Source organism: Crocuta crocuta, unplaced genomic scaffold, assembly GCF_008692635.1.
Source record: "Crocuta crocuta isolate KB4526 unplaced genomic scaffold, BGI_CrCroc_1.0 scaffold168, whole genome shotgun sequence".
Classification (NCBI taxonomy): Eukaryota; Metazoa; Chordata; class Mammalia; order Carnivora; family Hyaenidae; genus Crocuta; species Crocuta crocuta.
In genome coordinates, this window is record NW_027532591.1 from 4,095,579 (window position 1) to 4,109,333 (window position 13,755).

General features: G+C 35.9%; 1 protein-coding gene across 5 annotated transcripts in view; it reads left to right on the forward strand.

Annotated features, from left to right (window-relative positions):
- OSBPL9 (oxysterol binding protein like 9) overlaps positions 1–13,755 on the forward strand; it is a 176,829-nt gene that overhangs the window by 152,353 nt on the left and 10,721 nt on the right. For all 5 annotated transcript variants that reach the window (XM_077779835.1, XM_077779836.1, XM_077779837.1 and 2 more), the window contains 3 exons: positions 3,255–3,414; positions 9,092–9,204; positions 9,331–9,449. In XM_077779835.1, the coding sequence (XP_077635961.1) occupies positions 3,255–3,414; positions 9,092–9,204; positions 9,331–9,449 (392 nt within the window). The remainder of the gene's footprint in view (positions 1–3,254; positions 3,415–9,091; positions 9,205–9,330; positions 9,450–13,755) is intronic.

Below are 13,755 nucleotides of genomic sequence, written 5' to 3' on the forward strand. Positions count from 1 at the left end.
TGTAAAAAAAAAAAAAAAAAAGCTTTTTATTTTGATGTAGTCCCAATAGTTTGTTTTTGCTTTTGTTTCCCTTGCCTCAGGAGACATCTAGAAAAATGTGCTACAGCCAGTGTCAGAGAAATTACTTGCCATTGTTTTATCCTAGGATTTTTATGATTTGAAGTCTCACATTTAGGTTTTTAATCCATTTGAGTCCGTTTTTGTGCACAGTGTTAGAAAGTGGTACAATTTCATTCTTTTACGTGCAGCTAACCAGTGTTCCCAGCACCATTTATTGAAAAGACTGTCTTTTCCTCATTGTATATTCTTGCCTCGCTTCCTTTGTCTTGGTCATGGATTAATTGACCATATAATCATGGATTTATTTCTGGGGTCTCCGTTCTGTTCCACTGATCTATGTGTCTATTTTTTGTGCCAGTACCATACTGTTTTGATTACTACAGCTTTGTAATACATTTTGAAATCTGGTATTGTAATACCTCTACTTTGTTCTTCTTTCTCAGAACTTGCTTTGGCTATTCAGAGTCTTCTGTGGTTCCATACCGATTTTAGTATTATATGCTCTAGTTTTGTGAAAATATATTGTGTATACTTATTGCTGTTTTTATTTTAACCTGAATGAGATCATAAGTTTCTGTGACTTTCTCTTGTCATTTAACAGAGAATGCATATAGAGCTTTCCATGTTCATACAATTCGATATATACAATGTTCTTTTTATGCCTGCCTGACCACATATTATTTGTTTTTCTATTGATAGACATTTAGGTTGTTTCCAGTATTTTCCTGTCTATAAGTAGTACTTCAGTGAATATCCTTGTACAGCCACTTTTGGCACATACATTTTTTTAAGGATAGATATATCATTCTTCCACATACTTGTCATCTCACAGGCAAAAAATGATATTTTAATTTGCATTCTCTTTAATTATTTAGACTTATGGTCATTATTTTTTCTGTAATTTACAGAGATGCTGTCAATGTTAGTATTAGATTTAGTTCTTATTTTAAAACTGATTAATTGTACATTGAGGTACTTGAACCAAACTCAAAGGAGAACTAAGTGCTTTTGTTCCTACTATACATTGAGGAAGTAGAAGATAAGCCCTGGCTTGTTGCTCTACAGATTTCTTCCCTGGGTAGGACTTTTCCTCTGTAATAATGAAAAATTACCTTGTGACTTTAGTCCATTTTGAAATTTGAATTAGTAAAGATGCTGATGCTATTACTTTGGTCTTTAATATTTAACAGTATGGACAGCTATCTTCTGAATTTTGAAAGAAAGAAAGCAAAAATAGCTCTCTTATTTGAATCTCTTGGGAAAATGCTGACAAGCAATTTGAGTAATAAGGTTAAAATGTTTGGCTGGCTCTTTTCTGTATTTCATTATTTTTATCGCCCTTTTTTGTTCATTTTAAAAACAGTACCTGTATTTTCTTTTGTTTTTATAAGAAAGGATACTCTGGTTTCTCTTTACATCATCTAAATCTTGGGACGCCTGGGTGGTTCAGTCGGTTGAGCGTCCAACTTCGGCTCAGGTCATGATCTCACAATCCATGGGTTCGAGCCCCACATCGGGCTCTGTGCTGACAGCTCAGAACCTGGAGCCTGCTTCTGATTCTGTGTCTCCTTCTCTTTCTGCCCTTCTCTTGCTTGTGCGCTCTCTCTCTCTCTCTCTGCTTCTCAAAAATAAACATTTAAAAAAAAAGATTAAATCCTTCACCCTTTACTAAAGAAAGGATTATGTCAAAGTTTTGAAACATAGCCAAAATTTGTCTATTCAGACGTATGTAAAATTAGTTAGAAACTTTTAAAAAATGAGCAGTCTTCCTATGTACATTAACTTTAGCATAATTACTTACAAATAATAATTTAGGATACATTGTTTCAGAAGACATTTTTAAAATAGAGCATTTTAGAATAGGTAGATTTAAAAAAATTTTAGAAATTAAATTAACATGACTTATGTCTTACTTGATTTTTCAACCTAATTTCTTTATCTTCTCCAACCTTCTTCAACTCTTTCCCCAATACAAAAAAAGAAATAAGGTAATAACTGAGAAAAGAAATAATATTGTGTGTTCTCATAAGGAAAACTCAGTTTTTTTGTTTGTAATTCCCAAATTCATTTTCTTCTTTGGACACATTTTCAGTTGTGTGATCATCTGGAGTGTGTGCATGTTACTTAATCATTTTTGATTCTTGGGTGGTTTGGTTGGTTTTCCTATTTCAGTAAAAGAAAGTCTCTTTACCATCTTATTGCTGCTATTGCAGGGGGCAGGGAGGAAGAATTTAAAGTCCTTTGCTAAGATGAACTATTTTTGGAATATCTACAATGAGATTACCTTTTTTGGATTCCAAACTTTTTGTATGTTCTTAAAAATATCATTGTGAACATGTCAACTAAATGTAGCAGATGAATGTGCTTTTTCATCTGTAGCAGTTTAGCATACATTGCCTAAAAGCCTTGTTAATGCCTCAGTAGGCCTCCATTGTTTGATACTTTTATTGTTTTACTTTTTTGTTTAGACAGTCCAATGATCACAGAGATTAGATAGTAGTCTTCTTTCTCTGGATCTCTGTTAATTTCCATTTCCTTAGACTACTTAGGAATAGAAAAATCTTCCTCCTAGTCCTTTCCTTTTCCACATTCTTCCCACAGTAGACCTCTTTTTTTTCTCTGTCCCTGAGCCCCAGGCACCTGATTTTTGAGTTAGGTAGAAAAGAAGTAAGGAGTTTGGATGGTGAGTGCTAGGGCTTTGTGTGGCACTTCTGTGTTTTCATGTGACTGGCAAAACAGTGACTAATGTAAATGTGATATCCTGGATAATAGTTCAACATTCATGTGGTCTTTAATAGTCTTTCCATTATGCATTCTCATTGTCTCGCTGCTGCACTTTTTAAATCCCTGATTCTGCAGTATAAAATAGGAACCCTGGCTTGTATCTGTTGTGGGACTTCTGACCCTAGAACTTACACACTGTGATTATAATCAAAAGAGCTCCTTTTCTAATTACAGATAATTATGGAATGGGAACATAGCAGTTTCTCATTTAAAAGGCTGTGTCCCATTGCATACTGTGGTTTGCCTTGTCTAATTTAAACAGCGATTTGCTTTAAAAAATAGTATAGGGACTTCTACCAACTTAACTTTTTCTTGATTTTCGAAAAGTCTTCTTTGACTCCATTGCCCTAATTTTCCCCCTTCTGTCACCCATCAGCATTGTCTCTAATTTAAAATGTTTTAATTCCTAGGCAGTGGACACTCACCACCTAGTAGCAGTTTGACTTCTCCAAGCCATGTCAACTTGTCTCCAAATACTGTCCCTGAGTTCTCTTATTCTAGCAGCGAAGATGAATTCTATGATGCTGATGAATTTCATCAAAGTGGCTCATCCCCAAAACGCTTAATAGAGTAAGTAAATGAACTATGAATTTAAGTGACTCTTTTGATTTTAAAAATTAATTTGATTTTGCAACTGTTGTTAATGATGGACTCCCTTATAAGTTATTAGGCTGGTGTTGACACACTCCCTTATAAGTTTATTTTTAATTGGCTTATTGAGCAAAGCCATTTCTGAGATAATGTTGATTTTACTTTTGATTTAATTCAAATGGAAAAAATTAACACCAGCTCAAGTAATATGCCAGTATTGTTCATTAAGCTCTAGGAATTATTTCTGTAGCACCAACATTAGGAGAGGGTTAAAGGAGAGTGAGAAAGCTAGGAAGTATATAAATAAGCGGGTACCATTACTTGTTTTGTATTAGAGTGGAGATATTCAACACCTATAAGCCAGGCACTATAATAGTGGAGGGAATAATCTCGAAGTTAAAAAAAGACCCAGTTCCTGCCTTCCAGGAACTTACAGTCTGTTGTGAGATCAAACAGATATTTATAATCCAGTGGAATACATGTTGTGATAATAACAGAACCCATGGGAGCCTTTTGAAGTCCTTAGAAGTAAGGGAAGGATTCACAGAGGAGACAGGGGGTGTGATCCTAAGGTAAGAGTGAGAGTGAGTAGGAAGAGGAGACATGGCAGTGATGAGGGGTTAAGTAGAAATATTTTCATGGAGAAACCCTATTGAGTCCTTTAGCTACACAAAGGGAGGGGAGTTGAGTTTCTTGGGGGGAACTGTAAGGTGTTGAGTGTGACTGTAGCATAAATTGTTTACAAAAAAGATACAGAAGTGGTTGACAAGGGCCAAGTCATTTAAGACTCCTATAGCCTTTGGGTGCCTGGGTGACCCCCGNCTCAGGTCATGAACCCAGGGTGATGAGATTGAGCCCACGTCGGGATCTGCGCTAAGCATTGATATCTCTCTCTCTCTCTCTCTCTCTCTCTCTCTCTCTCTCTCTCTCTCTCTCTCTCTCTGCACCTCTCCCCAACTTGAGTACTTTTTCTCCGTCTTTCAAAAACGAAAAAAGAGACTCCTTTAGCCTGTTACGTATTTTGAATATTTTCTCACAAAAAAAATAGCTGTTGGAGGTCAGGTCTGCATTTTAGAAAAATATATATGCCTAGATTGTTTATAGAATTGAATGAAGTGGGGCTGCATTACAAGTAGGAAGATCAGCCTAAACCAGGTAGTTAGTTGAGAAATGTTGATAACTTTAGCTAAGGTACTAGCATGAGAATGAGGGAATCCTATGTGTTCCAGAGACATTAAGCAGGCAGATTTTAATAGATATTGATGATAGAGTTTCCCTCGTTAGGAAATATTTGTCTTTTTTTATGCTGTTGAAAAAGCTACTTAGGTATGTTCCATTGCACAGACAAGGCTTTTATGTATAAAGTCATTTATCTGATAGCTGATAAGCAAAATATACCTTATTGATATATAGGTTGCTATGGTTAAGACTTTGGATTCTGGAATCTCAGAATGAAAAGATTCTAAACTTGTTTTACTTCTAAGGTGTGTGGTCTTGGTCAAATTATTTAACCAGTGTAATCCTCAGTTACCTCATTTGTAAAATGAGGTTAATGATAGTTTCAACTTCAAGGTATCATTGTGAACATTTAAATGAGAATAATGTCTGTCAAGTGCTTAATAAAGTATCTGGCGTGTAATAAGCACTCAAATATAGAAAAAACAAATTAATATTTATTTGCTTTAATGTTACTTTGTTGTAGATATAGTTGGCTTAGTTGTTGGGCATGTTTTCCAACTCTGCTGCTTTCTCAGGAATTGGTACTATTGTTATAGTTTGGCATTTGCTTTGTGAGAAGTACAAATTTGGAAGTATTTGTACCAAGCCCAGTACCATCACCAGTCCTTAGTCCTCAAACCTTGTTTTCTTTTAATAAATATTGTGTAGGACTCTAGTTTTTGGGTTTTTTTAAAATTTTATTTCTTGGAAAGTTTTTTTTTTTTTTTAATGTTTATTTTTGAAAGAGACAAAGCATATGAGCAGGGAGGCACAGACTCTCCCCACCCCCCCCAAAGCTGGCTCCAAGCTCTGTGCTGACAGCACCAAGCCCGATGCAGGGCTTGAACTAACAAACTGTGAGGTCATGACTGAGCCACCCAGGCACCCCAGGACACTAGTTTTCTTAAGTGTACACATAAACTGAAAAATACAGTATTCATGTATAATTTCATCATAACTGCTCAAAATCTCAAAACTTTTAAGGAAAATGATTATTGGTTCAGGAAGCTTTGTGTCTTAGTGGATCAGATTCAGCTTTTGAATGTGGAAAAGTGAAATATCTGTGATATAAGTAAACACGTGCTATTAAGACATGATACTAAAGGAAGAGAAATTTGAACCCACAACTCAGGGTGAGTTTACCAGAAAGGCTTGGTTTGGTATCTTGTTTTTTTAATGTTGTATATGGGGAAATAAACTAATGAGAAACCATTATTAGCAGTTTGTCAATAGGGACTTCACTGAAATTTTATTTTATTTTATTTTATTATTTTATTTTATTTTATTTTAGTTTATTATTTTTTTTTACAAATAGTTTATTGTCAAATTAGTTTCCACATAACACTCATTCACTGTAATTTTAAAATTGTTTTTTTATGATAATGGAAGAACATTCCAAAGTAAAGGTTATTATTAATTTTTGATAATTTTAAGTTTTCTTTAAACAGAATTAAGGACAATCTTACATCAAACATCAGGTGTTACTTTAAACAAAGTACAGATGAATACCAAAATGGAGTCCTCTGTCCTCTAGAAGCATATAACTGTATTCAGTAAAAGTTTGTTGTATGTGGTTAGCTTCCTTTTAACATTATTGATAAGTCTCCGGCCCCAGTTTCAAGAGGTTCTCCTGAAATTTTTATGAGGGAGGAAATTTTAAAATATTTAATTGTTGTACCTGTAATGGGCATATCTACAAAGTCACCTGCAGGGTCATAGGCTTTTCTTTTTTCATCTTCGTATAAGCTTTCTTATAAGCTTCTGTGCTCTCCTGTACCCATCGCATGACAAATACACAGTTTATGAACCTCCCATTTAAAAAGATCCAGAGTTAAATTCTGTGTCCTGCTAACCCACTGGATTCCTTTTCTCTCTCAGTTTTATGCTCTCCTTATGTGCCCTAATGTGGATTCCCAAACTGGTAGGGACTACAGATGTTTTTTTTGACCAGCAAAGTATGTTTTTTGACTTTCTTTTTTGGGGTGGGGGGTTGTTTTTTAAATAGGGCTTTAAATCCCTTCCAATTGAATATGTTGGCCCCAGGTCTATATTGCCTTGCAACCTAGCCCTGTTCATGTATTTATGTTCTCTGCCTGACCTTGCTAGGCATTGAATGTGTGACACCTGCTGGTCATCAGCTACTACTACTTGTTTTCTAACTCCAGCCTAAGTTTCTGTCTTCTGGTTTTTTTTGTTTCACTCTGAAGGAAGAGAACTTAAAAACTTAAGTCTTTTCACTGTTCAGTTTCTGAAGACCTGTAGTAATGATAGCTACTATGTGAACTATGTTATCGAGCAGTATGATTGGACACAATTATAAGCTAGATGAAAGTGCACATTGGAAAGAACTTGTGCTTTGGAGCCAGATGTGCATTTGAAATGGCTCCACTACTTAACCAGCTGTGTGACCTCAGGTCAGTCACTGAACCTCTGAGCTGAGCATCCATGCATGATGAGAATAACACTGTCTACCTTGTAGGGTTGTTTTGGAAGTTCAATTGATAGGGAGATAAACACAGCGTTTGGCATGTGCCTAGGTACTCAGTAAGACTTTGGATTCTGTTATTGTAATGCAGTTCAGTGCTTCACATTATTTGGTTCAGTTTATTTATGATATTATCATTAGATATTTATACAAGTTAGCCCATTACAGATAAACTTTTCCTGTATGCATATGATTTTTCTCAGTATTGCTGTTTGGTTTTTTTTAACTCTATTCTTTAAATTCTTTGTCCTGATTGTGGTACATTATGAAATGGATAAATGAGAATTTATCCCATTTTTTAAATTTTGAGCTTTATTGAGTGTTTCATTTGGCCCAGACATGGTTTCTAACCTGAGTAAGAAAGAGAAGCACAGCATAAATAGATCTGACCTTTGGAATTGCATCTAAAATAAAGTACATGTTTTAAAGAATAAAGGTTTTTTTTAATCAATTGATTTTAAAGATTGACTCTATTTTGATGATGTATCAAAGAGCCACAAAATATTTTTAAGATAGTTTTCATGCAGCTCTTTTATTTAATGATAATTTGATTTCTCTTACCTAGGTCTTTTACTCATATTTTCCATTGGCTCTCAAAACTGGTGAGGTAGACATTAGTTACAGTACCTTGTGATGTATACTACTAAATTATCAAAGAAGCAATATTTAGTTACCTAAGGATTTTTGAAAAATAGATCAAAAGAAGGTAAGTAACCAGGACAAACTATGTCTAAATTAGAATACACATTGTTCTAATACTCTAATATTAGATTGTTCTTATATTCTAATGTTCTAATATAGGCAGAGCACATAGGACTTTGAGGGTAGTGAAACTATTCTCTGTAACACTACAGTGGTAGATGCTTATCATCATCCACTTGTGAAAATTCATAGAAAGTACACCAGCAGGAGTGAATCCTAATGTAAACTGTGGATTTTGAATCAGAATGATATGCCAGTGTGGGTTCATCAGTTGTTACAAGTGTACCGCTCTGATGTGAGATGTTGGTAGTACGGGAGGGAGGTTGTGCATGTATGGGCAAAGGGGCACATGGGAGTTCTGTACTTTCTGCTCAGTTTTGCTGTGAAGAGCTGCTTCTAAAAAATAGAAGGCTTATTATTAAATAAAAAATTAAAGGTAAGTAATCACGGCAAACCATGTTTAAATTAGAATATATAATATGTTTTGCATCCATAAATGTGTAATAAGACTGATTATGTATGTACTATTTTATAAATAACATCTGCAGTGTAAAAATTTTGGTTTTCTTTTTATATTTAATAAGGAAACTGTAGGCCCTGATTATTTTGTTAATATACAACTACTAATCCTGGGTAAGTTATGATCACAAATATAATAGTGTAATAGAGGAAGCTTTCTTTAGATCCTGTTAACCAGCTCATAATTCCAGTTACCATAAATTTACCTGTAAAAAATAATATCCTTTTTTATTTTATAATTTCAAATACATTTTTTTAATAACTGGGAACTGTTAAGTACTAGTGTGTGTGGGCTTTTATCAAAGGATCTCAGAAATACAAAACGCCTTTCTGAGACAGACTTGCAATTTTTGAGGTTCTGAAAATTGTTGCAGAGAATTACAGGTAATTTTATGCACAGTAACACAATAATAAAATGAACTCTAGGTTTAAACTTAGATGCAGAAGCAAAAATCTTACTAATTTTTGATGACCTTTCAGCATGGCTTGGTTGAGCACACACTGTGTAAAAAGTACAAGATAAGAAACCTAGTCATCATGCTTTACAGTCTCAATGAGGGTGACAGAGAAAGAGTTGGAAAGTGTATGTGTGTGACCAGCTAACTGTAAGTCTAGCTTATTTCTGTCACCTATCTGCTTATATTGGTTTTAGGTAGCTTTATAGGTTAATGTCTTACTATGATTCTAAATTGCTTTCTTAAAAGGCTTAAGAAGGTGATTACTGTTTTTTAGTTCCTCTGGATCTGCCTCAGTCTTGACACACAGCAGCTCAGGAAATAGTCTCAAGCGCCCCGATACCACAGAGTCACTTAATTCTTCCATGTCCAATGGAACAAGTGATGCTGGTAAGTGGCCTTGGAGAATTTAATTCTTTCTTAAAACCATTTGTTTGAAAAAAAGATGTATAACACTGGTAACATCACTGATTGGCCCAGTTTAACATTGATCTAAGCAGATATGTTTTGTTTTAGACCTCTTTGATTCACATGATGATAGAGATGATGAAGGGGAGGCAGGGTCCGTGGAAGAGCACAAGAGCGTTATCATGCATCTCTTGTCACAGGTTAGGCTTGGAATGGATCTTACTAAGGTAAGAATCAAATCTGGCATTTGCTATAAGTCCTAATGTGTATGTGTGGATTCTCATGATTGTACAGGGAGTGTGCCTACAAATGTAGCGTAATGACATAACTTCTGCTTATACTTTTGTGGTTTAATATAAACGTAGATGAGTAAACAGAATTTTCATAAATGGATAAAATATGTAAAGCTAGTATTCATAGAGAGAGTATATGTGAATTGTATGAGTTAAGATTTGGGTTTTACTGGGTGCAAACAAGGTATAGTGTTGGGCTTGATTAGTAGTTTGTATAAAACCTGAAATAGTGTGGTGTGCACAGAATCAAAATGAGCAGAGTTCTGATCTTGGAGTTAGAGGACCCGTGTTTGCATCCTGCCTCTCCTTTTACCAAACCATGTGACCTTGCACAGGTCCCTTCTTCTGTGATCTTTACATTTCTCGTGTAAGATGAGCATACAGTGACCTCTTCACAGGGTTGTTGTTAAGGATCGAAACAGGTAGTAAATGGGAAATTGTATGACACATATTGAGCCATACACTTACTATGGTCTGCATTTGAATTTAGATTTAAACTTGGTGCTTTAAACAGAATGCCCTGTTAAATTAGGTGGCTAGCATATAGGTGCCTTTTGTGTATCCCTGCCACTGTGCTGGAAACTTAATTCTTTTTTTTTTTTTTTTGACTTTTTTAAACGTTTATTTATTTTGAGAGAGTGAGAGAGAGCAAGAGCAGGGGAGGGGCAGAGAGAGAGGGAGAGACAGAATTCCAAGGAGGCCTCACATTGTCCGCACAGAGCCCAGTGTGGAGCTCAAACTCAGCAAACTGCGAGATTATGACCTGAGCTGAAACCAAGAGTCGGATGCTTAACTGACTCAGCTACCCACGTCCCCCTGGAAATCTTATTCTTGCACTTAATTCTCATCACAGCTCTGCAGAGGTGTTACTGTTAACATTTTATTGAGGAAACTAAAATCCACAAAGGCTGAGTAGCTTGGCTGAGTCCTGTTAAGTGGCAGAACTAAAATTCTAATCTGGTCTGGGATTTCAAAATCTGCAGTCTTTCTACCACCACCTTTTGTCTTAAAGACTTGAGCTACTGTAGTTTTCATATTGGTTAGATTATTATTTTATCTGGCTTTAGAAAGTTAATAAAATTTAGGATTCTCACTTTTGTTATGACCAAGTCAGCTCCAGTGCTATATATAGTCTTTATCAGCAGTCACCTTCATTTTGGTTTCGGATTTAGAGGGTTATTGAGGAAAAAACTAATCCTTAGTACTTTCCAATTAAGTGTCTATAATAAAACCTTTCACCTTAAATCTAAATGAGAACAGAAACACAAGGATAGCATTAATTTGTGGAACTCAACATAGTTGCCAGGAATGTTTTAGGTAAGAGAATATTTGCAGGAGTTTGTCCCAGAACTTTTCGGTTATCATTAGATTGCATAATTGCTGGGGCAGAATTATCACTTCAGATTTGCAAGTCATAGTGTAATTTTAGATGTTGACAGCTAAATATTTCTTTCCTGTATTTTCCACCTTGGTCTGTTTTGGTCTTCAGTAATGGATGACTCACCAGAAGATAACTTGAATAATATTAGATTTTTTTAATCTCATATAATGAGAAGGCTAGAAGTAGCATAGTTCTGGGATTAATTCAGTCAGTTGTGTGCGAGAAAGAACCTAGGTTCCTTCAGTCCCTCTGTTCCTCCATCCTTAGCATGTTGACTTTCACACTCAGGCTTGTGTCTTGGTCATTGCAAAATGGCCGTCACACTTCCAGTCATCACATCCTTAGGCAAATAATGTCAAGAGGCAGACAAATAATTTCTTTTCCTGGATTTGTTGTTGTTGTTAGGGAAGGACATTCTTCTCCTGTAGTGGCCCCTCAGACTTCCAACTGAATCTTATATTGGCCAGTGATGCATGTGCCCACACCTAAACCAGTCCCTAGCAAGGGAGGTTAAATGATAGGTACAGATTAATCCACATTCACCCCTTGAGATCTGGGAGGACCCTGTGACTCTCATGGCAATCTATAGATTGAACCTGAACTGAATCAGAATTCTCTTACTAAGGATGAAACAGGGATGTGGATAGGCAACCAAGTGTCTGCCACAGTCAGGTTTGTAATTCTTGTCTCACATAATTTCTTCTGCCAGATAATCTATATTTGGTCCATAGTTACTATAAGCTTGTTAGATTATGAAAGATGTGATAATAATTGTTAATTTTTTACCACGTGTGTTAAAAATGAGCTATTTTAGAAATCTTTAGATAAATGTATTGGAGGCCTTGCGGGCAAGATGGCGGAGAAGTAAGGAGCTCCGTACTTGCACCCATGCCCATACATCAATCACACAGAAAAGATCTGAAGCATTGGAAACCTTCCAAAACCTGAGAGATTGGGAGAAAAAGGACGCAGAATCCACTGAGAAAGCCTTCTAATGGCTACCTCAAGAAACCAGCCAGAGTATACAAGGTGGAGACTCCCAAATATCACTACGAATAGGAAAATAGAAATCTTTATTGGTACAAATGGCTGTGATTGCCAACAGATACTGAAATCTTGATGCCTTTATGTATTCCAAAGTATTATAGTAATGCCTTAAATTTTTATCTCATTCTCCTATTTTTAGATGTATCTTCTCACTTCAGATACTTTCTAAAAAAGAGTTCTTTCCCAAGTACTTTGTAGTGTTCAGAAATACTACAAAGTCACATCCTATGTACCTCACTTGATCTTCAAAACAGTTCTGAGATAGAAGCAGGGCATGTAATTCTCCTCCTTTTACACAAACATCGGGAAGTTGAGTTAATTTTCCAGGGCCTCCTCACACATAAAGGGCGGTAAAATAAGTACTTGAACCCAGGTCAAAGACAACCTAGCCCTGTTCCAGTGACTTGACATAATGGCATGAATCAGTATAGTGCTAAAAACATTGAAGAAGAGCTGTTGAATGAAAGTTATCCAGAAAAATTTTTTTAAGTAGGGAGAAAAAAAATTTTTTTTTCTTTGATTACACATAAATTTGGGGTTTTGGCCATTTCTTCTTTTTGAATTGCCTGTTCAGTTCTCTCATCCATTTTTCTGCTAGCAGTAGTAATCTTTTTCTTGTTGGTTTGTAAGAGTTATTTATATATTAAAAGTATTTACCCCTATTTTGTTCTATAGCATTCTTACTTGGCAGTTTGTAATTTCTGTGTTCTTCAAGAGTGGTAGGAAGTCAGTACATAAGTTTACCTACCAATCTAACCATATTTAGATTATGAACATCTATAGGAAGGAAGCATACATAGGAAAATGTTTACTTAAGTGTAAACTCTTGGGACACCTGTGTGGTTTTGTCATATAAGTGTCCAACTTCAGCCCGGGTCATGATTCACAGATTGTGAGTTCAAGCCCCTCATCAAGTTTCATGCTGACAGTGAGGAGCCTCCCTGGAATTTTCTCTCTCTCCCTCCCTCTCTCTGTCTCTGTCTCTCCCCCAGTCTCTCTCTCTCAAACAGACTTGAAAATGCAAACTCTGGGGTCTGATACTAAAGATTCTAAATGTTAGAGCCACAGTGTTCTTTTCTAAACTGTGTTCCATCAGTCTCGTATTCTTATATATCCAGCCACACTGGTCCACTGGACAATCCCTGTCACACACTGTTTCCTGTCTCCATGTAGTTTTCCCCCCTTTTCATGGCCACGTCTTGTTTTTCTGTTTTCTCCTTTCTGTTACAGTCTTAGTCTTCTCTAAGTCTTTTCTGTAGTGCTACCTCAGTGAGTCATTTCTCAGTACTGCCCTCATTCTGGTTGCCTAACAGAACATCATCTTTCCCTCTCCTAAACTTCCAGACACTTTGAACATCTCTTGTATGATATTTGTCACATTCCACCTAAAATTTAAGCACTGGTGTTATTCTCTCAAACTTAACCTTGCCTTTTCCACAGCATTTAACACAGGATCTTGAATGCAGTTTACATACAGTAATTACTAAATTTAAGGGAGTTTTTGCTTACAGTGGTGCTCTGTAATGAATACTATACTCTGACAGACATTTCAAAAACTGTTCTTCCATCCCCTAATGAAATTCTTCTCTTTTTAATTGGTTGTTCTTAATCTTCATTCCTTCTTCCCATATTCCAGTTTCCTATTTACTTTCTTCTCTACCACATTCCCAGCCCCTCAGCATTTTTCTTCATGGGCTCAGCCCCATGGTAGAAAGAGTTCATTGATTCCCATCCTTATTGTCTTGTTTATTCCTTTAATGCTTATTTAAAAATTTCTTACTGTGTAATAGTAGCCATGAATGCAAGTGTAAG